General features: G+C 35.5%; 1 protein-coding gene across 4 annotated transcripts in view; it reads left to right on the forward strand.

Annotated features, from left to right (window-relative positions):
• The window catches only part of RPGRIP1L (RPGRIP1 like), a 43,410-nt gene that overhangs the window by 3,298 nt on the left and 12,764 nt on the right, over positions 1-27,348 (forward strand). Inside the window, exons 5-17 of one of the 4 annotated variants that reach the window (XM_058814124.1) lie at positions 3,426-3,724; positions 4,904-5,003; positions 6,397-6,540; positions 7,753-7,858; positions 10,436-10,582; positions 11,745-11,818; positions 16,175-16,314; positions 18,555-18,661; positions 20,135-20,314; positions 20,973-21,090; positions 22,242-22,694; positions 23,644-23,798; positions 25,301-25,384. In XM_058814124.1, coding sequence (XP_058670107.1) covers positions 3,426-3,724; positions 4,904-5,003; positions 6,397-6,540; positions 7,753-7,858; positions 10,436-10,582; positions 11,745-11,818; positions 16,175-16,314; positions 18,555-18,661; positions 20,135-20,314; positions 20,973-21,090; positions 22,242-22,694; positions 23,644-23,798; positions 25,301-25,384 — 2,107 coding nt within the window. Of the gene's footprint in view, positions 1-3,425; positions 4,485-4,903; positions 5,938-6,396; positions 6,541-7,752; positions 7,859-10,435; positions 10,583-11,744; positions 11,819-14,925; positions 15,009-16,174; positions 16,315-18,554; positions 18,662-20,134; positions 20,315-20,972; positions 21,091-22,241; positions 22,695-23,643; positions 23,799-25,300; positions 25,385-27,348 lie in introns of those variants that run through there. The other 3 variants (XM_058814125.1, XM_058814126.1, XM_058814127.1) reach the window with 3 other exon arrangements.

Raw genomic sequence — 27,348 nt, forward strand, 5'->3', positions numbered from 1 at the left:
AAATTTAAAATCACGCTGATTTCTCTCAGAGCACTTTTTAATACAGTACCAAAAATCACCCACTGGACATGATTTTTGTATTGATTTCTACAATCTGTTGTCTCTGAGTATGTGAGATGGTTTTTTTCTATGCCTGTTAGATCTCCCTGTACAGAGGTACACTGCTGTTTACTACATCAGAGATGATACCTTGGATTCCCAGCTGTGCTGGTGGAGTGTTCTGGGAATTGGAGAGCAGGCTGTAGAAGCCTAATGGTTCTTCAGGCTTTTCATTCTAGAATCAGAATGGTCTATCCAGAGAGATTCTGCCCCTTTTTTGTCCCAGTCTGTCTTTCAAGAAGTTGAATAGCATTTAGCTTTTTATTGGTGAATTAGCACTAAAATGTCTTTATAATCATCACTTCTTTATTCAGTAGATAGCTGTGTTATGGTTTGGGCCTGGCAAAGCCAAAGCCCCCATGAGTATACCTCCTCCCTGAGGTCTGCTGTGAGATGTGACCAGGAAATAAGCAAAGCAGGCTCCAACTTAAACAGAAAGAAAAGTTTATTAACTAAACTACACACACAATTACTAAACTACACACACAAAAAAAAGAAAACACAAGGAGAATGAAAACTACACGGAAACACTTCCCCCTCCTCCTCCAGATCCCCAGTACAATTCATTTCCCAAAATTATCCACACTCGGTCTGGCACCACCCTTTAGAAAATCAAATCTTCAGCTCATGAAGAGTAGACGGAGTCCTTCCTTGTACCATGGACTTCTTGTCACATTAGCACCGCCCGGAGTCCTGCTATCTAGTGACATCTCCTTTCCATGCCAAGGTGCTCTCACCACCAGGCATGGGATGAGGCAGAGGCCTGCTTTCAGGGTGGACCGTTTTAAGGATGCCTCGTCTCGTTCCAAGCAGAGCACAGTTTCACCTCTGGGACCTTTGTCCCCCCCATTTCTTCTATACCCCCTGGGGCCGAGGGGTCTCAACACCAAACTCTCCTGGCTCCGAGCCCCCGCTTCCCCCTGCAATGCAGCCTCTGTATCACCAGGAAACAGTCCATGGCTACACAAAAGAGTCCAGCAAAACTGCCACTCCATCTTCCTCCATTCCTTCAACATCTCTCTTTCTCTCTGCCAGACTCCCTTACTGGCCTATTTCTTCCTTCATCTTCCACTCTTATCCCTTTCCTAGGAAAGGTAATGTTCCGTGAAGATCTCACTATCCACAAGGGTTAAAAGCTCTCCCAGGTGGCTGGGCTGCTCGCTGCCCCCCCCTTCTCCTCTCAGCCGTGCTGCCAGCACATGATATCAAGTTTCAAAGTAACAGCACAGGCTGCATTCTCTCCATCTCCAAAAAGGGGGGGGGGAATAAACAGGTCGCTCGATGCTCCCCCACCCTTCCACCGAATCCGGGTCTACCGTAGATGGGCCACGTGGCTTTCCCCTCCCCCAGCCCAGCCAGCAACTGGGCCAGGGGAGGAAGACCCAATTCCTTCACGCCGGAAATCCCAAGAGGGCTCTGAAGGACAAGAGCCCTGCTTTTAACTCCTTGGGTTTGTAGTCTCAAGAGGCGGATACAATACCCCACTGGTCAAACCAGGTACTCATCTTAAAATCCGACCACCCATTGGTGACTACAGCAAAAACAACATATCCCAGATGTCCCATTTCCGGTCAAACCACGACAAGCTGTCACACTATGTCACAGTACAAGCTGGCTTGTACTGGGCAGTTAATTTGGCTATAGATAAGAAGCCCTGCCGGCTCCATAAACCTGGCCCCTGGGTTGACTGACAGGAACCTCAGCCAATACATTCCATCCTAAGCTGCAGATGTCTCACTGGTCCAGGAGCTTGGGCGGTGTCAAAGATCAGACCAATGAGCTCTCCAGACTGGGTTTTTCAAACCCCTTTATAAAGAGGGGCTTGAGGAATAAACACACTCTTTTGCTACATGGACGTCAGGATGTGTGTTGTCCCTGTCTCCAGCCACTGACACCATGAAACATGTGCATATTAAACGTAATAGATAACTTCAGGGAAGAAGTCCCAAATAGCATGGGGAGCACAGTACCCAGTTCACCCACAAATATACAAGCAACTTTAGGCTGATTATTAAACTCAGTATGCTAGGATTTGTGTGCTAATCTTTGCCAGGACTTAGTGTGGTGGCAAACTGATCTGGACTGTGAAGAGCTGTTTGTAGCATTACAATATTGCAGAAAGGCTGAATGCTGTGACTCTGTGTTTGCATTGTGCTAATTGTTAACAAAGCCTTTCTGCATCTAAGCCAGTTTCTGGTGAGGAGCTATCGCCAGCCGGGGGCTATGTACAAATCACAGACAGGACAGGACTGCTGGGAACGTGTCTTGAGCTGTTTTATTTTCCAGTATCAGTCTCATTACATGGTTATGACAATGGGAAGATGCCATCAGCTCACATCCCAGGCAGCAGACCAAGAACTTAGTGTTACAACATACTTTAAAACTTTTTTGACCAATGACACTAAGCAAAAGCATATTGACAGTAGTTCCATCCAACCACTATAAGCACATGTAGCTTTGGTTAAAACAATGCTTGCTTATTTCAAATCCAATACCTGCTTGTAAGCCTTAAAGCACAATGCACAGACCACCATTATTAAGCTTAGAACTTCCAAATATCTTGCTAGATACACTTTTCTGCAACTTAGGGAGTTATTCTAGACAAGCGTTAATACACAGACCATTGTTCTATTCGTCCTTTTCTACTTCTTACATAATTTTTCTGTTGACCAAACTTACGGCGACTGCTTAGCTCTAATCATAGTTCTGCTGTCTCTGATGCCTGCTTTTTGCAGCTTTCCCAAAACCCTCTGATTTTATGGATTCCCACAAGGAGCTAATGAATTCATCAAAGGGTAGTTGAAAATAGTGCCTATTTCATACTTTAAAATACAAAACATTATTTTATTTTGACTCAGTATTCAGTGAGCCACTGTCCAGTTGACCAGCATTACATAAGTTCCATCTTTTCTGTCAGGTTGTTGTCAAATACAAGATTGTAGATGAAATTAATTGTTTCATTATTTCAAATGGCAGTTCCTATGTTTCTGTGCACAGGAAATACCACTCATGATCCACTTACACCAGGTGGGTGTACTTAGTCCACTTAGGTAAAAATACAATGTAAAGGTGTCCTTCCTTCACTAACCTTAAATGATTAGCCTTAGGAAACTGTTATTCGTCAGTGCTATAATGCAGGTTGCTGCTCACTGGTATCAGTTATCTTCAAGGAGTTTGTCCCAGGCAACAATAGTTATATCAAAACTTGAAATTTATTATCAAGGTCCTATGCTGACGTCTCCACAGTGGTTATGTTCCTTTCAACGGAATACTTTTTATGCTAACTTTTCACATTATTTTTCTTTTTTGTGAATTGTTTTCCCCAGAATGACCACCAAGTTAATACGGCTCGTTAATGATAAAAGAAAATGTGACCAGGCTGGCTCTGGACCCAAGCGGCTGGGTCAGGCTCTGGAGCTGGAAGAAATGATTGAGCATTTGCGAGAAAAAGTCTGTGAGCTTGAGAAACAAAATGAGAGCCTCCGCAACAAACTCATTTCAACTAAACAGCAGCTCCAGATTCAAGGCCATAGGCCTTGTCCGTACAGCTCCGTTCAATCTCGTGTGAACACTGGTCTCAAAAAAGAGAGTGAGACTGCTGGCATGCCAGAGCACACCAAGAAGGGTATAATTTATTAAAACAGCTGGCTCTTTCATTGCACTTGAAACCATGATTCTGAATTTCAAAACATTTTTAGTGCAGATCAGAAAATATGCAGAGCAATTATTGAAAAATAAAATGCCTGGAAAAAATGAGGATAGTTTAGCTGTCTCTAAGGTGTTAAGAGACAAGAAAACTCTACAAATAATAATTAGAGCTTCCTGTATCTGCTTTTTGTTTGGCTGATTTAAAAATACCATGGAAAGCTAATCAGGTATGGATGTTCTGGAGATACTTGCTTTCTTTGAGTGCAGTCATGTAAGAAGTACCTTGAGTTGGACAAAAGTAAACAAAAAAAAAAAACTTCTAAGCGTATACACACACCTGCGCATCTATATCTGTATATCTATATCTATATCGCAATTACCAGTACCTTAAAATAACACGTAAAGATCAAAATTCTAAATAGGTCAAGTTAATGCAGCATAGTAGGTAAGTTTTTCAGGCATTTTGGGAAACTGCTGGCATCATTGTACCTTAAACCTAAGTTATGCAGTTCTGAGGACTGAGGAATGGCTGCCTTAATGCTGTCTTTGAAATGAAATGTATTTGGTCCCACCACAAAACTTGGATAATTTCTTCTTGCTAAGAGTAGGAGAAAAATGTGGAGAAACCATTGCATTTGCTCCTAAAGTAATAACTCTTCCTTAATTAATTTCTCACTTCTTTTCTTCACCATCGGCTTAGGATGCTTCTAAACAACACAATGAAATTATCTGCACTGCTACTAAAATACAGTCCTAACAATTGCATGTCTGGGTGAATGTCTCTTGCGATTTTGCAGAGAAAATGATGAGAAAAAGTGATTATAAGTTCATGTTCCTGTCTAATAATACTGATATTTATTTTCTTTGAAGACACGATCTCTGTTCTCTTTGAAAGTAAAATCTTCTCAAAATCTTTCAGGACATGTTTTTAACAGTTTGCTTTAACACTGTTTGGCATCACTCATCCTTCAGATTTTACAGCAGCTTATGTTGTGCATATTATGATTATTTCTATGTGATTTTGTTGCAAAAATACTTCTTTTGACATCTATATAGAAGTTGCAATTATTTGTGCTGTATTAAGATAGCACAACAGCTCTTGTTAAGAGCTTTCTCATTCAACAAGTCAAAAATTTATCTTTGCTTTTGTATTCAGGAATGAGATTTCAAGGTTTAGAAGTGAGATCACCTGATCTTGTGCTTCCTAAATATGGACAGAGTCTGCTCGAGGATTCAAGAGCTGAAATCAGAAATTTGTATGATTTTCATATTACTTCTTTTTTTTGTCATTATAGCTCTTAGAACTTAAGGTTTTCTTGAAGAAAAAAAGTATATATTCTAAGAAGTTTTCAGTTCAGAAAATAAAACAGTTGGTTCTGACAATAATAACACTGGTAACAATGCAGAATGTTAAGGAAAACAGGAAATGAAGTATTTAGAATGCAAAATGTAGGTACATAAGAATTTGGCTACAAGTTAAAACTGGTCTCCAGTGGTGAGGCTTTGTTTGCTAGGATGCAATGCCTGCCTTGTTTGTTATGGGTCAAAGCTGACAAAAGAAGAAAGAACCCTAGCTGCAAAATCTTTACCGACATAAGTCCTAAAATGTGCACCACCATGCAAGTGGTAACTATGTGAATGTGTTTCACTGATGCATTTAAGTTTCATTCCTAGAGGCAGACAGATTTTATGGATAAGCACAAAAAGCACAGTATTGGGATAGTTATGTAAAATTATTCTGATTCATTTTTGCATTTTGAAGTGTGGTTTGTAATTCATCTACACGTTTCAATTGAAATTGAAGTTTAGGAAACCCTTGCAGCATCCTTGATGTAGAGATAGCATGAGAAATAGAGAGGTGTTATATAGAAAAGGTAGTTAGCATTTAATTTAAAGATATTGAGGTCTGATTAGAATATTTTTCTTCTCTGAATTATGTTTAGAACCTGGTTTTTCTAAAAGCTGTTAGTTTATTTTCACAGTGATTTACTCAAATCAGATTATCGATTACCTTCTCTGGCAATGCTAAATTTACAATTAATGGGCAAGCTAAGTTTAGAAATACATGGATTAATGTGCAATCGTTTATTTTGTGCTTGAAATTTTATAAATGCAGTGATTAACTGGAATAATAAACAATTGTATGGAACTATTCCTATAAATTACTTTTTCATGCATTCATTGGATAAATTCCACTGTTCAAAACCCATATTTTGATTTTGTTTTCTTTTTTGCTTTTTTTGGGGTTTAGATTTTTCCATTTCAGAATAAAAGCTTAAAAATTGCTTTCAGTGCTCCATCCATTGAAGATCTAATTTTTTGATAGCTAGTAATGGTGTTTTGCTTTTGAGAAACCATTGGTGCTAATGGATGAGAAGGAGGATACTTCTAATACAGAGTATAAGAAACCATGAACAGCGTCTTAGGGAGGTTCTGCTAAGCATTATTCAGTCCACAGAAATATTTATTTTGAGAGTTTGTGTTGCACTTTAATAGAAATTTAAACTCATTAGCCTCTCTTGTAATGTGTGTTAATAAGAAATACAGATTTTGCTGAACACTTAAAAGTTTGGCTTACTTGAGTATTTTTTTTTTTTCCTTGAAAAAATCTATAACTGGTTTTAGAATGTAGGATGCTTGTACTTGCAGGGAGACTGTCATTGAGTCCCAAAAGAACCAAATTGAGGAACTAGACCGTGCCAGAGAGATTCTTGGGAATCAACTAAGAAGGAAAGAAAAGGAAATTGAAGAATCCACCCTACGGCTGAAAGAGCAGGGTACAGCAAGCCAAAGGTGTTGTGAAAAATTAAGAGTTATATCATAGTGTTTGTAGGTAGCTGTGGAAGTTACTTCTTACTAATTTTTGTCCGATTGGTGAAACCAAGCCATAAAATGTTTTGCCAAATAGCATGGATAATTCTAAGCAAGGAAATAGTTACAATGATAAGTTATGATATTCTTTCATAAATAAACAAAAAAGTTCATAATTACCATTTTGGAGAATTCTTTTCCAGCTGATACAGGTTCAGTTGAAGTTCAAGTCATAAAATTTTAATCACCTATTTTTCCTTCACTTTAATTCTTATCAAATTTTAGGTGTGGGTTCATAGTGGACAATTTAATGTTCACTAGTACTCAGTAATTTGGAGTCTACAAATAGTAGAAAAATTCTGCTCTGCTGTTGCAGAAAATGTTGAGATAAATGAAAGTCTCTAACACTGTTTTAGTATTAGAGAGCAACATTACTTTATTCACATACTCAAGTGTTTTCCAGATGTCGAAGCTTTGTAGCCCCCCTCACTCACTCCAGCATGGCATTGTGACAATTTGTCCTGTGTGTCTAAAATAAACAAATATTGGAAGAGAAATTGCCTTTTCAGATATTGAAAATCTATTCTGATTTTATCATAATTTATATTAATAAAAATCCCTGGTTTCTCCTCTCATATTTGCAGAAATAATGGGGTTTAGTTGCACTGTTTGAAGTAAGGAAAAAAACTTAAGTAAATATTTTTTAAATTTTTGAATGATTTTGAACATCCTTTCTAATAAACAGTACAGGCTCAAATTAATCTTAGAATTGTAAGAATATCTGCATAGATATTAAATTATTTTCATGTAATTAAAACACACTGGCAGCTTGTTTGAATACCAGACTTAAGATGTTATAGTCTAAATTGCTAGCTCTCATTTTCTTTGCAGTGTTTGATAGGTGGAAACTTCACAAAATGGTGTTCTACTGGCACCAAATATTTTGGATGGCGGGAGAGAGGGAAAACAATCTCTTTAGGCATAGGATTGTTTTCTTTTTCTGTCATATACAGTTTTATACAATAAACAAAGATGTATATGTATTGATTGAAGTTGCTGTGTCATCAAACAGTAAAATGTGTATTTACCTAAACTCTCTAGTGTGAATTATAGAAGAACAAATTAATTTGGCTATTATACACTACATCTTCTTCGAAGTATGTGTTTATGATGCATTTGTTTTTAATTTTGAAGGCTAAACATTCAGGACAATGTGGAAATGATCAAGGTCCGTAAACAGCTGGCTGAGAAAAGCAATGCTCTTTCAGCAATGGAAGGAAAGTTTCTCCAGCTTGAAGAGGTAATTGCAATGTGATGAGTAACATTTCTATGCTCTTATCACATAAGCATGCTAAACAGAAGACAAATTATACACAGTTCTTGATTCTAAGTCAATACAATTCCTGTTTTAAACTTCCCAGTCCCTTCCCAGGTGTGGCAATACCTCTCTTCCCCTTCCCCCTCACCCCCTGCTGGGTTGTCAATCAGTCTTAAACATTCCAGCAAAGCACTCAGTGTGGTTGGTTAAGTTCAAAGGATGCAATTCAGGCCTGGGGTCTTTGGCCTGTCTATGTGTCCCTCTGAGACCCTCCTCCTCCCACGTGGTTGGTGCTCACCTGTCCCTTCCCCTCCCCCTGTCCCTAGGCTTAAATTGAGCCCCGACCATGTGCTCGGGATTCTGTTGGAGCTGTTACCTAAGATTCAGATGTCTATGACCATGGAATAAAACTCTGGATATAAACCCTCCAGCAGAATCCGTCTCCTTTTCCTCTTTAAGTGAAGCCCTTCCACCTGAGCTACAAGCCTAGGTTTGTTTCAGTGCCCGGCTGCAACACCCAGCCAGCCAAAGGTGTCTCTGAGGTGAAACACCACAGTTGCCACCTTTAGCCCAGCAGCAGGGGTCAGACGAGCCCAGGCACAATCTACTTGATAATATTGGGATCATAATCTAATAAACCACATCCTAGATTTGTCTCAAATTATTCCAGATGGAGTAGGGATTTTTAGTCTTAATCTTTTTTTCAGCAAGGTCCAGCAGGTCTTAGTGATTTCATCTGCAAAGTCATACCAAGCCGATTATGAAGAATGAACTGAGTTGTCTGGCTGTGGAAAGAGATCCATGATCATTTAAAGAGAGGACTTTGACTTAGATGTACTGATTTATCAAAAAAGACTACCAAGCACCCTCCACTTTATTACTCTTTGCTGAAGTTTGGGCAGTTTGGCTCTTCTGTTAGGATTTAACCTCTGCTCATATGTTCTTGGAAATTATTTTAGAGGGCCACTTTAAGTAATAATTTTCCTTATAAAAAGAGCAATTTTATGAAAATATCTCTGTAAGTTTTAATTATACCGCTTTTTTTCTGCTTTTTTCCTCTATGTATATGGAAAACTGCATATGCATACAAAGGTATTATGATAATACCTTGGAAATGGGAGACTTCCTGTAAGGAGGAATCCTACCTGCAATAGAGCTTTATTATGTATCCAGCCTTAAGAAGTGGAAGCACTGAGTATCCTTAAAAACACCTGTGTGCTTATTGTTAGCATGCTAAATAACACTTGTGCCATTAGATTTTTCTTTGATTCCTTTTTTTGGCCATGTTTTCCTGTTTCTGCATTTTATTTTGCTGTGCCTCCTTCCCCTCTTCAGTGTAACTCCTGTATCTTCTCTGCCAAACTGAGAAAAGGTTTAACATGGCATTTTGTCTTCTTTCTCTTTAAGAAAGCTAAAATAGAGAGAGTTTACTCTAGAATTTAAATTCTCTCTGTTTATAACTATAAATAACTACTTATAAAAATAGCTATAAAAATAACTATTTCTTTTTGTTAGACTGACTGCTAATATTGCGTATTCTTTGTGATTTTTGTCTTCCTGGAAGTGAATACAAAAAGCTGAAGATCAAGTTGGTGACTGATTTTTCATAGGTTTTTTGTTAATTTCCAGTCTGTTCAGACCGCATATGAATGTAAACGATTTTTACAGGATTAACATTTAGCTTCTCCATTTAACTACTTTGTAGGAATGCTGTATGGAAAAAAATGAAGCTAACTTCTTTCTGTCTAAAAGCATTAAACATTAACTATATTCACATATGTATTTGGCATAAATTACCATCCAGTTATTTTATGAAACAGGAAATTGGGTTTTCAACTATTTTGTTCTCAAATCGTAATTTGAATGTGATTTACATGTGAATTTTTAATGAATGAGGCCTAATTACAGGATTGTAGGCAGTATAATATTAACTAATATTCTGGAATAGAGGCTCTATTGGCATCCTCCATTTAATTTTAAAGTTGGTTAAATGTGCCATCAAAGTAAATGAAAATATGATATAAATCAGAAGTCCCTTATTAAAGTTCTTCTAGCTGGGAAATAGAGCTGAATGCATGAGGGTTGCAAAAGAATCATATATCTACAATTGTGTGTATATGTGTATCTACAACTATAAAGATTTGTATGTGTGTGTATATATGTATATGTAAATATAAGGGTTAAGAGAGCTGTGGCAAGCTCTGTGATTAACATATATGTGGATGACATTGATTTCTGCTTGCTGCGGCAGTGGTTTTTGGTTAGCATGTACAACCACTGTAAGCTCTGCAAAATCTTTTAATTGCTTTACAGATTTATTTCTTTGTCATTTTCATCATGAGGAAACCGAGGGTTTGATAATTCATGAGGGCAACCAGGTCACCTTCTGTGGGCCGTGGGAAGTGAAAGTTACTTTTAGTTACTTAGTTCAAGAACGTGTCTTGCTGATCACATTGAGAACATCTACTCAATAGCACCTTGAGAGCCCCGTGTTGAAATACACAGTGTGGGAACATTCTACAAGGTCTGATTTTGATATTCCTTCCTTCCTTTTCACAGAACCTAAAGAACTTGAAGACCAACCATGATGCTTTATTAGCAAAAGGTGATGAACTGAATGTTCAGCTTAAAGAGGAGCGGTTAAAGTGCTTTCATCTTCAAAAAGAATTGCAGACAGTAACTATTTCAAACAGAAGGACAGAAGAGGTGAGATTGTGTTCAGGAGATCTTGAATCTACTTGAAGTACATACAGATAAGGGAAGAGTTAATGATGAGATACCTTTTAATTGTGAAAATGTGAATAGATGTTTCAAATACATTTAGAAGACTGACATGGTGATATATATATATACTACTGATATATATACTTTTATCCCATTAAAGAGAAAAAGACAGTGGCTGCTGCTGCTTTGCATTTGGTAGAAAATCAACCACACTTGATCCCTGTGCCGCATAGTCGCTGCACCAGTGTTTGGACAATATTTGAGGTTAAGGTATAAGATTCCAGGTCAATTCTGATAGAGAACAAGTGGTTTGTTAACTGAAAGAAAATGATACTTAATTTATTGGTAATATTTTTTAGTATTCTTTCAACCTGATTAGTATTCTTTCAACTGATTTGAACTGCTAAATCAGATATAACACTATAGTGTACTGATTTAATTCCAGTATACTATAGTGTTATATCTGATTTAGCAGTTCAAATCGGTTACTTCTGTTTCTGTGTCTAGAGGCTCTCTATGGATGTCATCCACACTTAGGGCTAAAAATCAAGTGGTTTATTTCTCATTCTCTTCAATGCATGAGGAGTAAGAGTCTGCAGTCTTACTTGTTTTTCTGTTACATTTTGTACTAAATTTAGTTTCACCACCTGGTTTACCTATTTTAAATGTATTTGCATGAACCAGGTTTACCAAGAAGTAACTCAAAGATAGTTCCTCCAAACCTTTAAACTGTTGTAATGCATGAAGGTATCTTCTTGCTATCTCATAGCTTTCAAGTTATGTCTTGCTTTAGTGAATGTTTTGAAAGCAAGAATGTGTTGTTTAACATGTCAGTAATACACTTAGACGTTTAGATTTTTATATTATTTTGCATGTATACCCTGAGATTGGCTCTTTTGATTAGAGCAGGATGCTAATACTGCCAAGGTTGTGGTTTTCATCACCAAATGGGCAATTCATTTTAATTGGACTTGATGATCCTTGTATCCCTTCCAACGCAGAATATTCTGTGATGCTGATTTTGTATAAAAAGAACAAATAATAGCTTGACAATGCCTACAAATAATTAACTATCTGTCTTCACACTTTCATTGTAATCTGCTTTTGTGCTGTGCATCAAAAAAAACTTCCTTCTTCATTTTAGTTACAGGAAAGAATAAATGATCTAGAAAATGAGAACAAACTGTTGAAGGAAAACTATGATAAGCTGCATAACAGGTAAGTTATGGATTCTGTATATAAAAAATTAGGTTCCTGTCCTGTTGAGTAGGACTTCATACACTAAGTGCTGGAATATGGCTATTGAGTGTTTGTGCACACATGTAAATATGTTTGTGCTCCAGTTTATCATATCAGTAAGTGTATATGGAAACATTCATGGTACTGTGCCTGTATTTCATCTGCCCTGTTTAAATGGACCAACTTGTTCTAATACTCTTGAAACAATAGGACACTACTTTTAAAAACGAAATTAAAAATAAGTAGGAGTTACTTTATTTTGAACATAAATGAAAGAATTTTTAGTTGAACTTCTCATTATTTTCTTTAAAGTTATTGTTGAAAGAAGGATACTTCTAGGTAGAGATATTAATTTGGATTTATTTTGGGTTTTGGGATTGTTTCTTGGGGTTTTTTTTTAACAAAGAGGTGTTTGAATTTTTGTCAGTGGGATAAAAGTTCTTCCAGCACTTCACAGTGAACCTGTGTAAAGTCTGATATTTAGCTTTTCCACTAATTACTTTTGAGGCGTGGTTTGTTTCTTTTTTAATATCTATCATTTCATAACTACTGATACAGAAATAAGTAATTCTGGCCAATTGCCACAAGCATATGAAAGAAAAAAATGACCTTCAAATGAGCTTTTCCTTTATTGTGAAACTGTGATTTTATTGCACTAAAGAGGGTTACATAATAAGAGAGGTGTCTTAGAGTTAACGACTGCCTCAGAAAGTATGTAAAATGCTTAACATATTTTCTTATATTGAAATTATTTCTCCTATTAAAGTGTTTGGCTTGTCAGTGTGATGTCTGTCAAAAAAATACCAATGACTAAATACAATGTGAGTGATACCAATTTTTGTTTCTAGAATTCTTACAATATTTCTTATACTTCCTGTACTGTTTGTGGTAAAATTAAAAATTATAGAAGTGAAAAATGGTGAGTACAAATAATTTAAAATACTTTTTTACTTATGAGATGTAACAGTTGTATTATCATGATACTCAGAGATTTGTATAGGGGCAGTTGATCAGTTGTCTGTCACTTAAGTTCATTGTTGTAGATTTCTCCAAAATTTGATTGAAGAAACTGATTAGGATTTCTTTCTCTCTTTTATCATTATGCAGAAAAGTAACACTTACTGAGAAATCAACTTATGATATTCCTGTTCTACTTAGGTCATAGAGAATTTAAGATGTTTAAATAAATTTAAATATGCTTCTGTTACTATGTAGTAACCTACAATATGGCTGTTCTTTTATCTAAAATGATCTGTCTTTTCATATAGTCCCATTTAAACGTTGATTAATGTTTCATCATTCCATATTGTGGTTTTACTCCAGCCAGCCACCAAGCCACTCACAGCCCTTGCTCACTTCCCCACCAGTGGACTGGTGAGAGAATTTAAAGAGTAAAAGCTAGAAAAACTGTGCAGTGAGATAAAGACAGTTTAATAGGGAAAGCAAAACAAGGAATTAATTCCTGGCTTCCCAGGGGCAGGCAGTTGTTTCACACCTTCAGGGCCCCATCACACCTTACAGTTACTTCAGAGGGCAAACACCATCACACCAAATGTCCTCCCTTTCTCCTCCTTCTTCTCACTTTAACTACTAGAAAATATTCCTTTGATCTGTTCTCCCAGCTGTGTCGCCTCCCAGTTTCCCAGACTCCCCCAGCCCTTTCCCCAGGACAGCAGTTTGAACACCAGAAAAGGCCTTGGTTATCTCCAAGCCCTGCTCAGCAGTAACAAAAGCATCTCTGTATTATCATCACTATGTTCAGCACAAATCCAAAACACAGCCCCATACCAACCACTAGGAACAAAAAGTACCTGTGCCTCAGCCAAAACCAGCACATTGATTAACAAGAAATTAGAGAAATTGATAATTTCATTATAACCACTGTTTAATGGCTAGCTTTTCCAGTTTCTTATTTTCACAATGGAACTCTACTGCAGCTTACTTTTTGCTAGTGGTGGGTAGGAAGTGCCCACAGGTGCTAGATCATTAATAAATCTTTTTAATAGAGGAAAAGACGCACAAATCCATCCTTTGCTGATGTTAATTTTGGGAAGTTGATAGCAATTTTGCCAAAGACAAGACTGCAGAACTGCACCTGTAAAGTTTGCAAAGAACAAGTATGAATTTGTCAGTTGACTCTTATTACTTACTCTTTGTCCAAGAAAACAATACATTTTGATAAAGGGTTTGGAAGATGGTTTTCATATGACCTTGTAATGCCAACCTGAAAATGCCTAAATTTTTTCAAAAGAAACAGTGCCCAGTGTAGTTGACCATTATAGTTTATTCACATGGCTTTTACTCTGATGAAATACCGTAGATGTGACAGATTTTCCATGTGAATCTTAAATTCAAACGAAAAAACAACACAAGTGGACTCAATTCAAACTAAAACATTACATTAAGCATAATCATTAAACATCAGACTTTAAATGTAATCATTAGCATTACATAGGCTTGGAGGAAATCTGTCTTCTGAAATCTTCTTCATTTAAATACTGAGATCTTGAACTGCCATCATAGTAACTCTTTATGGTTTCTCTGACAGTATAGTCTTCCAAAAAACTGGAATAGATGTAGCCACATCTTTATGTGAAATTATTGTACCCAAAGCTAGCAAATGCACATACAGTTGTCACTGAAATGTGAAAACACTTTCAGAAGTGTGAAAACTAAGGGTATTTGATACCTTTTTTGATATGCTTTGTTCTTTCCTTATGGGACCAATGAGACTTTAAGCAGTTAGAGAACACACTGTATCTTTTCTATACCTAGACAGTATTATGGAATGATAGTGGGTGCAGTGCATTATATTCCCTGCATATTATCTTCAAAATTATAGGAGAGTAAAATATTATTGTTATTTTACTGCAGGACTTAGAAGTATTCCATAAGTTCATGCATGCTGTAAAAGATAATCTGTCAAGGTGTAAGATGTTCTGTGCCTGGAGAAATGTATTAAAGAGTTTAGGTATACTATGAAGAAATGACAAAATACTGGGAAATAAAACAGTTTTTAAGAAGATCCTTCCATATAAATCAGAGTCTACAATTCATGCTCTTATAGTTTTTTTTTCTCCTTTAAGGTCATTCTTGAAATATTTTTGATGTAACTGCACTTACAAGTACTCAGAATCACTGAATGTAGTCACCCATCAGAGCAGGCATTCTCTTTGAGTCTACAGGTACAGTCTACAGGGCTCTGTGGGCTGTCCCTTCTGCAACAATTCTTTCTTTTTTTTTTCTTTTTTTTTTTTCTTTTTTTTTTTTTTTGAGGCTTGTTGCATAGATGTCTGGGAGAGATGGGCTGCAAAATAGATTCCAGAAGATTTTTTAATACATTTATGTATATAAAATATAATATTTGTTAACTGGTGAGCTTCTGCAAAGGAAAGAGTTGAGGAACTGATACCTTTGTTTAAAGAAGACCCCATAGTTTATGATTTTTCACAGAATGTGTAAATGAATAAAACTGGTCTATGATTTGTTAAGGTGGACATTTTTCCAGTCAATAAGAATGCAAGAGTTGAGCAACAGTAATATGAACAGCATAGTACTCACTGGCTAAGAAAGCACATTACATTGCTTTTTCTTTTTACCTGCAAGGAATTATACTGTAAATTACATAATATAATTACTTTTATTTCAGTCTGAGTTACACATTTTGTTATGGTTTCAGCAGTTCTGATTCTGTACCCCTGCAGTGTTTGCAAGTAGATTGGCAGTTTACAAGCAAATAATGTTAAAGGCAAAATAGTTTTTCTAATTTCTTCTCCCACTTTTTTTTTTATTTCTTCAAGTAGGAGAAAGATTACTTTATATGCACTTCTTAAGCAGTAGCAGAATTGTTTTAGAGTATGAGAAAACTGTTGTCACTTTGTGGTCAATATTTCTTTGACCAGGCAACTGACTTGAGGTTCTGCATGTCTCACAAATTTTAAAGAAATCAGGTGGATGATTCCAGTTCTCTACATTAAGAGGGTTTGTACACAAAAAAACCCTAGTTTTGTAGTTGTCACTTGCTGAATTTTGCTGTTGTGGATTATTCTGAGATATGAATCTCAGTTGTTTTCCTAGTCCCACAAATGTTGCATGCTACCAACTTTTTTTAACTTTGGAGCTGTAAATTAAGGTCAGTTCCTTTGCTCATCCCACAAATCTTTTATGGTTTTTAATTCCATCCTGAGAGAGCCACCTGGGTTTCAAGAGCAGCCGACCAACATGTTTACATGATTCCTCAGCCACAGTGGTCTCTGTGGTGCTAAAAGGTTTTCTCCTTGATTGTTTTCTGCTGAAGCTGATTTCTAAAAGTTTTTCATATATGTTTTATTGCAGTGTCTTCAGTCTGCCCCATGAACAGCAATGGAAATCAAAGGAACAGCAACTGAAACTGCAAATTGCTAAACTAGAGGCAGCTATCAAAAATGATCTAGCAGACAAAAATGAAATCCTTGACAAGATCAAAGTAGAAAGAGGTATATTTCTGAGAAAACTAGTATTTTCTCAAAATGTGAGAGTATACCCATGTTGGAGTTGAGATGTACTGCCCAGAAAAGTGGAATCTCTGTTGCTGGTGTTTTCAAAGCTGCATTTTAAGTATACATTTGCTAAATATACCTAAGTTATGACTATTTATTAAGTGCAAAATATGACCCAATACAGAATATGAGCTGAATGAGGCTCATATAATTTCAGCTGCATTTATTCTTCATCTGTTGGGTTTTCGTATTTACTCTTTATTCAGTATTTCTTTTCTTCTCTACACTGAAAGTTCTTGTGGAAAAGAGACCCTTCTGACAGTCTCTCTCAAATTATAAACCACTATTCTGTTCACTGTACAAAGCTATGTGAAGCCCATATAGCCCCTTGGCAATGTTTGTCCTTCATTAATTCAGATTTGTTTTTATTTTCAGTATATACTAATTTTTATTTACAGCATTGTACATTTAAAATAACAGTTGTCTTTTAATCTAATGAACAGATTATTTCATACGTGTTTTCGTCATGCTGTAAGACAACTTCTTAGTGAATACTGACCTTGCAATCTTTATTTTAATCTCAGCACTGTTTACTGTAGCAATATGAAGTTTACAAAAGACAAGCACAGACAGAAAGTGAAGATAGTTAGTTTAGAGTTGATTCTTCAAATGTGTATTTTTAAGAGGTGTATTTCTGTGAACAATTCATGGAATGAAGTGGGCCAACTTGTTGTGAATAATTCTTATGATAATGGGTTGAGTTCAGCACATGCGTACCATTAGGATTCTCAGTAGCTCTGCTGACTTCACATACCAGATTGAATATTTAAATATTTTATTTGATCACAGTAAGCATTTGCAAAATTAGCCTTAATTGATACTAAAATAAAGATGCCTTAAGCTACGTTATTATGAAGTTATGACATACTAACAGTTGTTATTTGTAGCATGATTGTGAAAAACCTGGCATTCCATCTTCTCTCCTTCCTGTGGCCATCATGTTCAACTGTCAGGTGTTTACCATCCCTTCCCCAGGTAGCTTGTTGTACTCCTAAACTGAAACACTGGAGTACTACACTTCTGATTTCTATTTAATTGACTTTCTGCAGCTGGAGTAGATGTTCTAATATCCTTCTAGGCCTCTGTATATAGGATTTGATTACAGCTCCGTCTTTAACCAAACATAGGCAGTATAACTTTCTTCAGTCACATATTTCAGAGTATCTGACTTTGCTACTCATTCCTCTTTAAAGTTCAATACAAGAATTGAAATTAATGCTTGTATTAAAGTACTGCCTAGAACTAGTCTAGAAATAATGTTTTGTCTAGCCTTTGTAGTTTGGCATATGAGTCTTTTTTCTAAGCTTTTCCATGTCTAAGAAAGATGGTAAAATAAATGAAGCCTTGAAAATTCTTAATGTTACAGGAGACCAACATCATCTTGACATTTTCTGTGTCCTCCTTCTGTATATCCTTTTTACAATAATCCTGTAATTTGATCTGATTGTTTTAGTAGTATTTTTCTGGCCATAACATCATAATGTTTGTAATACTTGTAATACTTGAAAGAAATGTATTTAGATAGAAAATAGAGTAAGACTCTAACTATGTTTTCTGGTTTTTTTTTAATATAGTACTTAAAGAAGCTAGATCACCCTTCCACCAGCCTCATTTCCCTTAGACATTGTGTTTCTTGTCTTACCAGTATTTCCCAGATTCTCAGCCATAAATTACAATAGCTGTTTGGTTCATCTTCATTGAAGCTTACTAACAGTAGTGTTTCATTCAGGTTTTAAAAGACTGAAATAGGCTAATACAAAATCTAAGTTGAAACAATTCCTATAGCAAGGATTGTTGTCACTCATAAATTCATACAGTGTATATATTTACTTAGTTATGTCTAGGTACTTTTTATTTTACATTAATAAAATCTCATTAATTGCTGCATTTGTTGTTCTTATTTATAGTACTGTTCTACAGAGTATACTATTTAATAAGTACAATTTTTTTTATTGTCTTAATAGAGAAGTATTGATTGTATCAGTAAAAGTTGACGTCTTGGAAAAATTAACCCTATCCTAACCAGAACAAGGAAACAAATATTTCCCCATACAAAATACATTAGTTTCTGCATTTTGCAATGAAATTTTCATGCATATATGAATATGAAAAAATCAAGTTTGCAATTTTTTTAACTATGTTGAATTAAGTGTAATATTTTGTTCTTCTATATCAAGACCAAAAGGAAAAGCTGATGCAAGACAACAAAGACCTGCAGTTGCGCTACCTGGAACAAAAACAGCAACTAGATGATCTGAAAAATCAAGTGAAGTGTTTAACCAAGGTAAACTGTATTTTTGTTTCAAATAGGAGGGAAAAAAAACCCTCTATGTTTTATGCATAGTGCAGATACTTCTTGATACTTTCTTCTAGTCAAATATAGAAAAGTAAGTGTTTATTTATTCATGCTATCAAGCAAAATATCATGTCTAGTGAGAATGTATCTTGTTATTCTGAATGTATTTCTTCAATTCACATCTGGTAACACCTTTCCATTAAAGTTCAGGAATGTGGTGTTGGTGTGGCAGAATTCAATTAAACCCTATTACTTATAAAGGTATCTTACAAAGAATGTGGGGTTGGAACTAGATAATATTTAGGATCCCTTTCAACCCAAACCATTCTAGAATTCCATATTTTGCATTCTCCTATTTTCTCATTTGTGCAAGGTGTGTTTGTTGGTTTTGTTGGGTTTTTTTTTTCTTTTGTTAAACCCTTGGCTGACCATTGTATGCTTTCTACACACCTGGAATTTTCAAGGGCTGAATTATTTGAGCATCTTTCAGTAGTTAATACCTCAAGCTCAAATGAGGCATTAACTACTCGTCTTGTCATTTTTTAGTTACAGTTAATCAGAAAGGAAGATGAAAAGATTGCCAGAATTAAATCTTAATTTATGTAAATAGTTCATTATAATAACAAAGGAGAATTAAATCAGATTCACAGCCATTTAAAAAAAACTTAGGTTCTCTCTTCTCTCACTTAAATGACTTATCACAGCATCTTGTGATCCCTATAATGTTTACTAAAACTGATTTTGTTTATGAATTCTGTAATTGATGCAAGTATACCATAAGCATGGAAATTCCAGTATGCAGTATAGCAGTACCAGAGGAACTTACCTTAGGAACTTATCTTTGATTATTAAACAGAAAAACAAAAATACTCAGAAAATACTCTATTCTTTTTTCTTTTGCATAAATTAAAAATGGAATGAGAGGAAGAAATCAGTGAACAAATAATTTTGCAATGTTTACACTGTTTGGGTAATTTATGTTTCATTTTCTTGAGGAAGTGTTTACTGTAATGATGATTATATAATGATAATTTAAAAAAAACCCCAAAAATACAGAAAACCTCAATGAAAACTAGCTCCCCAGTATTAATAACAGAAGGAATGTAGACTTGAGAATAATAATTCAGGTATATTTATGGAGGCAGGATTATTAATTATGAGAAAGGCAGATATATCTGTTTGTATTTTCATTGGATTGACAGGAGTGATTGCTTCTGAATATCTGATACATTTTAATTGGTTCCTGATAATTGTGAAATTACATTGCTGAAAACAATCCTGACACATTCTAGTCTACCTCATTCCTATTTTTGTGTTACTATGTGCTTAAAGTTTATAAAGTTCTGCTTACTGCCTTACTGTTGTACCAAGAGTACATGCCAGTGTTGCATTAAGCCATGCACAAATGCATGCAAATCTTTTGCAAAATTATTTTCTTATAATTTTTCTAATGTACTCCAGGATAGAAAGCAACAAAAGAATGTGGACCTTCTGTTCTTGGAAAAAGTGGAAGATGATATCCATAAAGATGTAGAATACTCCATGCAGGAGCTGCAGTTAACACATGTGGAAACTGTGCAAGAACTTGAAAAGACAAGGAATTTGTTACTTGTGCAGCATAAAATTAGCAAAAATTACCAGGTACTAAATCTACTCACAGTGGGAAATAACCTGATAATAACATTTTAACCTTTGTAGCTCTAACACTTGTAATAATTAAAACTTGCAAATTCAGCAACAAAGCCAGTCTGTGCATAGGGAACCAAACATAAAATCTGTTGTTGCTTAAGATATTGTTTAAAAAATGTGAGATCCAAGTGAATAAATTGTAGTCTTTTAGCTTATCCTGCCCTTAACCCTCAGACTGTTCCTTGTCTCTGAGCGTTATCTCTGAGCTTCTACCAGGTCTTCACAAGAAAATGTGCTTATCAAATAAGCTTCCTTTTCCATACCTCCACTCTGCTTTCACTGTCTTCTTTCTGCTTCCACTGTTGGAGTAGTGCAGATCATATTTTGACTTTTCATTTAATTAATTAGCATTTAAAATAACAAAATCATTAAAGAAACTGTTAGGTATATTGTCCTAAATAAAAGCTACTCTGTTTTTCCTGTTGATGTTTTTAGATTTTGCTGACATTAGAACTGATTTGTTGTATTGATAAGTAAAAAACTGCTATTTTTGCATACTCTAAATGTTCTTTCCTCAAATCTAATTGTATTTTAACTTGTACCCAAAAGCATTTACAACATCAGTACAGACAATTCTAAGAAGTTCTTTTTACATGCAATTGTTTTTCAGACTGAAGTAGAAACAATGACAAGAAAGATGGAAAATCTACAGAAAGATTATGAGTTAAAATTGGAACAGTATACCCATCTTCTCGATATTAGAGCTGCACGTATCAGAAAACTAGAAGGTATCTTTAAATTATATTCTTCACTAATTTTTTTATATTTTATCTCTTCCAAATTACTGTTTTAAATTTATTCTCCAGGTGAAGCACTTTTCCATTCCTAAAACTACTAGAAAGGTCAGTTCTTTCATGGAAAGATTCCTATTCCAGCTAATTTTCATTGACTTAAATGACAGTTAATAATTAAACCAAATCCAACAAACTGGTTTTTATATTGCAGCTATTGCTGAATAAGAATAAAATTACCAAACTTGTTTTTTTTAATAAATCATACTTTTATGGTCAACCTTTTACTTTACAGTACTATCATTGCAGAATCACTTTGTGTTACTAAAATCCCCCAAGTCTTGGTATAATATATTGACATAGTATTTAAACAGGATGAATTTCAAGGGTTTTTTTTTGGGCTTCACTGTGTAAAAGATGCATAGAAAGCTTCAAATAGGATATTTTACAAACTTTGATGTTGAAACAATTTTCACATTTTGTCTCCAAGTTGCATCTATTGCATCATGGTTTATGTCCTAATTCTGTAAGCATGTATTTTGATTTCTTAGAATCATACAATTCCAGAATGGCTTGGGCTGGAATCCATCTTATTCCAAACCCATTCCAGGGCCAGGACACCTTCCACTAGAAGACTCCTCAGAGCCCCATCCGACCTGTGTTAATCACTTTTTAACCACTCATCACCTGAAGCTGGGAAACATGTGATGGTCTTTGCTGATAGTTCTATCCACTCAAGATGTAACATATATTAAAAGTCAGATGTATTATTTCTTTCTCTGGCAAATTTAGATCAACCCTACTAAAATGTGTATCTTAAATCTCTGCTACATTTGTATAGTGATACTTACTTTGAATATTGCATAAGACTTCTGAATTTTACCTTTTTCACTCCCTTATAACCTGATAATAACTGTTAGAGGCCTGTGTCTATGCGTACTGAGGCAGATCCATTGAGGAAGTATTCTTGATTGTTGCCAGTGTGCTCAGTGGGCATTCAGTGTATGAATTATTTTTTATAATGCCTTTATGAAAGTAACATTGTTAATATAATTGAATTATACTTTCATCCTTTCTTCTCAGTCATTAATTGTATTTGAGTTTTTAAAAAGACAATCATATTATAAACTCTATTTTATCTGTTGCAGCCCAACTAGGAGACATTGTGTATGATACAAAACCACTTAAGTCCAGACAAGAAGTATTGCTGAATGATCCAGTGGAAGGATTTGTTGAAACTGTTCATTTAGAAAGAGGAGAGAACCTTTTTGAAATTCATATCAGCAAAGTGATCTTCTCTTCTGAAGCTATGCACACTTTTGGTGACTGGGAACCTGCAACCTTTTGTACTTACGCATTCTATGACTTTGAACTTCAGATAACCCCAGTAGTTCATGGGAAGACCCCATCATATGACTTCACTTCTCAGTTTCTTGTGCAGTCTGATGATAGCTTCTTTCACTATATACAGGAAAACAGCATCACACTGGAGGTTCATCGTGCGTATGGCATAGATTATGAAACAATTGCTTCTTGTCAGCTTAAGTTCCAGGAAATCTTGGAAAAGGAAGGCAAGATCTACAACACAGCAAATTTAGTTGGTATTTAAGATCTCACAAAGTATTCTGTTTGATTAGGTGTCACTATATTCCAAGTGATAAATAATGCATATTTGACCAAAAATGAATTTGTGCATTACTATTTCAAAAGAAAAAAAATGTTTATACAAGAATGCTATTTTCTGTTGGATGTGCAGCATGTTTTTGTGGTTCTGCCAACATTTGTGGAAAGCCGGAATGGGTACAATTTTGCCCATAATGGCATATAGCCCCAGGGCAAGAGGGAAAAAACCCAAAAAAGGAGGCACCCCACTTTGCCCATCAATGCTTTGTATCTGGGCTAAATGTCATAAGTATATCCTCTCTTTCCTTATCATAAACAAAGGAAGAAATGGTTAAATCTAAACTGGTAATACAAAGTTTGCCATATAATAGTGAAAAAGGTACAAATTATGGTGATTATGATTAATAATATATATAGTAGCATAATCTAGGAGGGTGTTTATTTACATTTTGTGGATTGTTTTAGGCAAATTCATATTCATTATATTAAAATAATATTAAGGTATCCTGGACAAGACACTTGTAAGATGTCTTGAATGTTCTTTGCAGCTTACTTTTTCTTCTAGAAACATTTTGTCAGATCAGCATATTCAGTGACCTCTTAACTGCCTACTGTTGTAGAGAATCTGGTTTAATAAGACATTGTACAGTGGTACCTTTGCCAGTAATTTGAATTGCATACCAAATATATAAGTAGGGGAAAATGGCTATGTTTTGATTTTGGATCATACAGTGGGAGCCTGAGGAATTGTTTCTATTTCTAAGATGAACTACAGATGTCACACCACAAGCACTGGTGTAATGCATAGGCACAATCTTTAATTTGTGGCTGTTCTATAAATCTTGCATTTCTGGTTTTTCCTAGCTTTTAAGTAACATACCTCAATGTTGAAAAGAAAATTATTGCAATCCTCTATTTATTCCTTAGGAAAAGCAGGACACATTCAAAATTATGGTACTGTAGAATACTGGATCAGGTTGCAAGTTCCTATGGACCAAGCTATTCTTCCCTACAAACAGAGGTCAAAGATTCTGGGATATGGGATAATGCCCAGTTTTAGGAAGCATGAACAACCATCCAAGGTATGTTTGGGTCTGTACTTGACAGAGAGAATTACTTCATGGAGAAGAGAAGCTTCAGGGTGACCTAATTGCAGCCCTCCAGTATCTAAGGAAGCCTACAAGAAGGCTGGAGAGAGGCTTTTTACAAGAGCACAGGACAAGGGGGAATGACTTCAAATTCAAGGAAAGTTGATTTAGGTTAGAAGGCAGAAATTCTTCATAGAATCATAGAATAGGCTGAATTAGAAGGCACACATCAGAATGAATGAGTTGACCTCCTGGCCCTGCACAGACAACTCAACAATCCCAAATGCTCCAAATGCAAATTGGGACAATCCTAATTGTCCAAATGTTCCCAGAGCTCTGGCAGCCTTGGGACCATAACCATTCCCTGGGGAGCTTGTTCAGTGCCCAACCACCCTCTGTGCAGAGAACCTGTTCTTGATGTCCAGCCTGTCCCTCTGCTGACGCTACTCCAGCCGTTCTTCAAGTGGGACAGGTTGCCCAGAGAAGCTGGGGTTTCCCCATCCCTGGAAGTGTCTGAGGCCAGGTTGGATGGGGCTTGGAGCACCTGATATAGTGGAAGGTATCCTTGCCTATGGCAGGGAGTTGGTGACTAAATTTTAAGTTCCTTTCAAATCCAAGCCATTCTCTGATTCTGCAATAGTTTTGATAAAATAAACTGTTCCATTCTTTCTTTTTAAGTTCAAATAGCTTAGGTCTAGGGTTGATATGTTCAGAGTGTAATAAAGTTAAAGATTCTTGAACTGGAAAACACTTTAGCAGTTTTTCATATAAAGAGATCAAGAACTAGTTGAATTATCCCTTTTCTGAAGAGGCAAAGTCTTAAACTTACTTATTTTTACTGAAATTGTCACTATAACATTTGACATTTTATTTCATTTTTTTGAGCTGTAAGTGGCAGATAATACTCATAGTATCGTAGTCATGAATTTTAAACCAACTAGATGTTGGATACATAGAGTGGGTGAAGCAGTTGTTCAACAAGGTTTTGAAGTCCTTAACATTGGAGTATTATGAGATTGAAATTCCTTCACAATGGGTTTTTTACTGAGTTTTTTAGCTGGATATTGAAGAGCGTTTTGAAAATAAAATTCACTTTACAATCACATTTAAATTGGGGCCACAGGAAAAAAGGGACTTTCAAACATCTTTAACACTCATTTAAGAAATAAAAGCAAACAGGTTGAAATGCAAAAATTAAAATACTAGAGTTTTTAGTGGGCTTATTTTAACCTAAGCTCTTTAGAATATTCTATGTCTGGAGTAACTCTGATGTTTTATATTATTCCATTATGTAAATTTATATTATATATAAAATCTCCATGGGTTCCATGATGTAATCTGAGAAGTATGTTGTGTATGAATTCTGTTAAATTGTATCTGATTAGAATTAAATTTAGTGCCATTAGATTTGGCTTTGAAAAAAATTAAGAGTTCCTCATAATTTGCTATGAAATAAGATGGTAATAAATGTTCTTCAATATATTTGTTTATTGCAGACTCCAACACTCAAAATGAAGCATCGTGCAGCTCAAGCACACAAGAGAGTCTCTTTTCTGGATCTTAGTGCAGTACAGATGGCAGTAAGTTCTAAGTATTTCTGTCATGCACAATGAAGCATGAAAGGCTACTTGTAGCTCCATATGGGCAATTTGTAGAACTAATAATTAAGAATGCTGGATTATTTTAGCAGCACAATACTGCACTGTCCCAGGCAATGAATGATAGCATAGTACTGCATAGAGGTGGAGAACGCAATGCAGTGATATTTGTGTGACTCCCTCAGAACTGCTTGATATCCACAGTTTACAAGTTTCAATTTCCACTGGCTTAGGGCAGATTCTAACAGGACCAATCAGCTCGCTCTACGCTGTGTTTCTCAACTGTCTGCATTATTCAAGTGTCTTTCTGCTGTGTACCACTTGCACTGCATATAAGTGCCTCTATAGAAACCGGCTTAATCCAAACAGATCCTGTCTGTTGTACTAATGGGATACACAATTTGACACAGTTCAGAGTCACCTCGAAAATTAAGTTTATCAGCTGAGATCGCACACATTCTGAAAATAATGATACTTCTTAACTTGGCATACACTGTCATCTGTACATCCTTCCAGAGTCTAACAGAGTCTACATGGAACTAACTCAGATGTATTTGCTGCATTTTGTAAATTTTCTTCTGAAATAATTTGCATTGGAAGTACTAAAAATAGGTTGTGTTTAGTCTTTTAAGTAAATCCAGTAAGTAAAGGTATGTTCTTCAACAGGCAATTATAAAAGGTTTTATTTATCTATTACATATAATTATAATATTAATAATATTGCATTAATTAAAAACTAGTTGTGGAGTTTTTTCCTTTCATAAATTACTTAATTGGATTTATTCTTTGAAATGTTAATATCAATTTTTGATTAACAGATTCTGTTACTGTTTGGTTTACTATGACTAGAACTTCATTGAGAGCTATAGAATATAGACTGAAAATAAGAATAATAAATCGATCAGTTGTATTTATCAACTTTAAAAAACAAAAAGTCAAATGTTGGTGAATATAATCTTTTGAGAGCTTAGATATGAAAAACTGAAATGTTAGCCGGATAGTTGCACACACAAAATATCTTCAGCTGTCCAAACAATAGCTTCTCAAAGTTTGACAATTTTTCATGAACTAGGATTTTCTAAGTGAGACAGCTACTTGGTCTCCATCAGAAATCTTTGTTCTTGGGTGGCAGCTCCTCTAGCCGTTTTAAAGATCTAAACCTCATTCTCTGGTTAAGGACAAAAGTACTATTAGGCCTAAATAATGAAACAGCTGGGCCTTCTCTGATGTCTGAGTCTTGTGATGAAATGGCAAGAAAGTGTCCATGTAGAAAAACAGAAGTTCGACAGATTAAAATGGGAAGTCTGTTTCATTTTCCAGTTCATTCTCTCAATAGCAGAGAATCTAGTTCTTAATAAAATTTCTTGTCAATGTGATACATGCCAAACCAAATAAAAAAGGAGACTCACTAAAAGGTGGAATGAATGGTTTGTCTCACCCAAACTGCTTGTGAGAATTGTCCAGCCTCATACATAAAAGTTCTAGCAGAGAATAAGAACCAGTGATGCTAATGCAAGGAGGCAAAGGAGGCATTTTCTGTCCACATGCTTTTCCACCAGTAGATCTATACCTACTTTTGTATAATAATTATCTACTGCATATTAAAGGCTTCCCCTTGTTTTATTCCTAACTTAGGGATCTGTATTTGAAAATAATACGGAAGTACTTTGACATTTAAAATGCAGTTCCATAGGGTTCACTACATTTATAATAATGGCCGAACTACAGATTTGAGATAGTAACATTCATACCAAAATCAATTCACATGCACACAGGTAAAATTATGTGCAGGCCTATGTGTGTAAATTTAGCTATCAAAAGTTCTTCTTGGGTACAGTGTGTGTTTTGGGGTTTTTTGACTGAGTCTTGTAGAACTTGTAGAAAAATGTTAAATATAAATGAAACTGGAAATCAAACAGGCTGTATATATGTTGATAGGTACAAAT

The sequence above is a fragment of the Ammospiza caudacuta genome, chromosome 14 (genome assembly GCF_027887145.1).
Source record: "Ammospiza caudacuta isolate bAmmCau1 chromosome 14, bAmmCau1.pri, whole genome shotgun sequence".
NCBI classification, from domain to species: Eukaryota; Metazoa; Chordata; class Aves; order Passeriformes; family Passerellidae; genus Ammospiza; species Ammospiza caudacuta.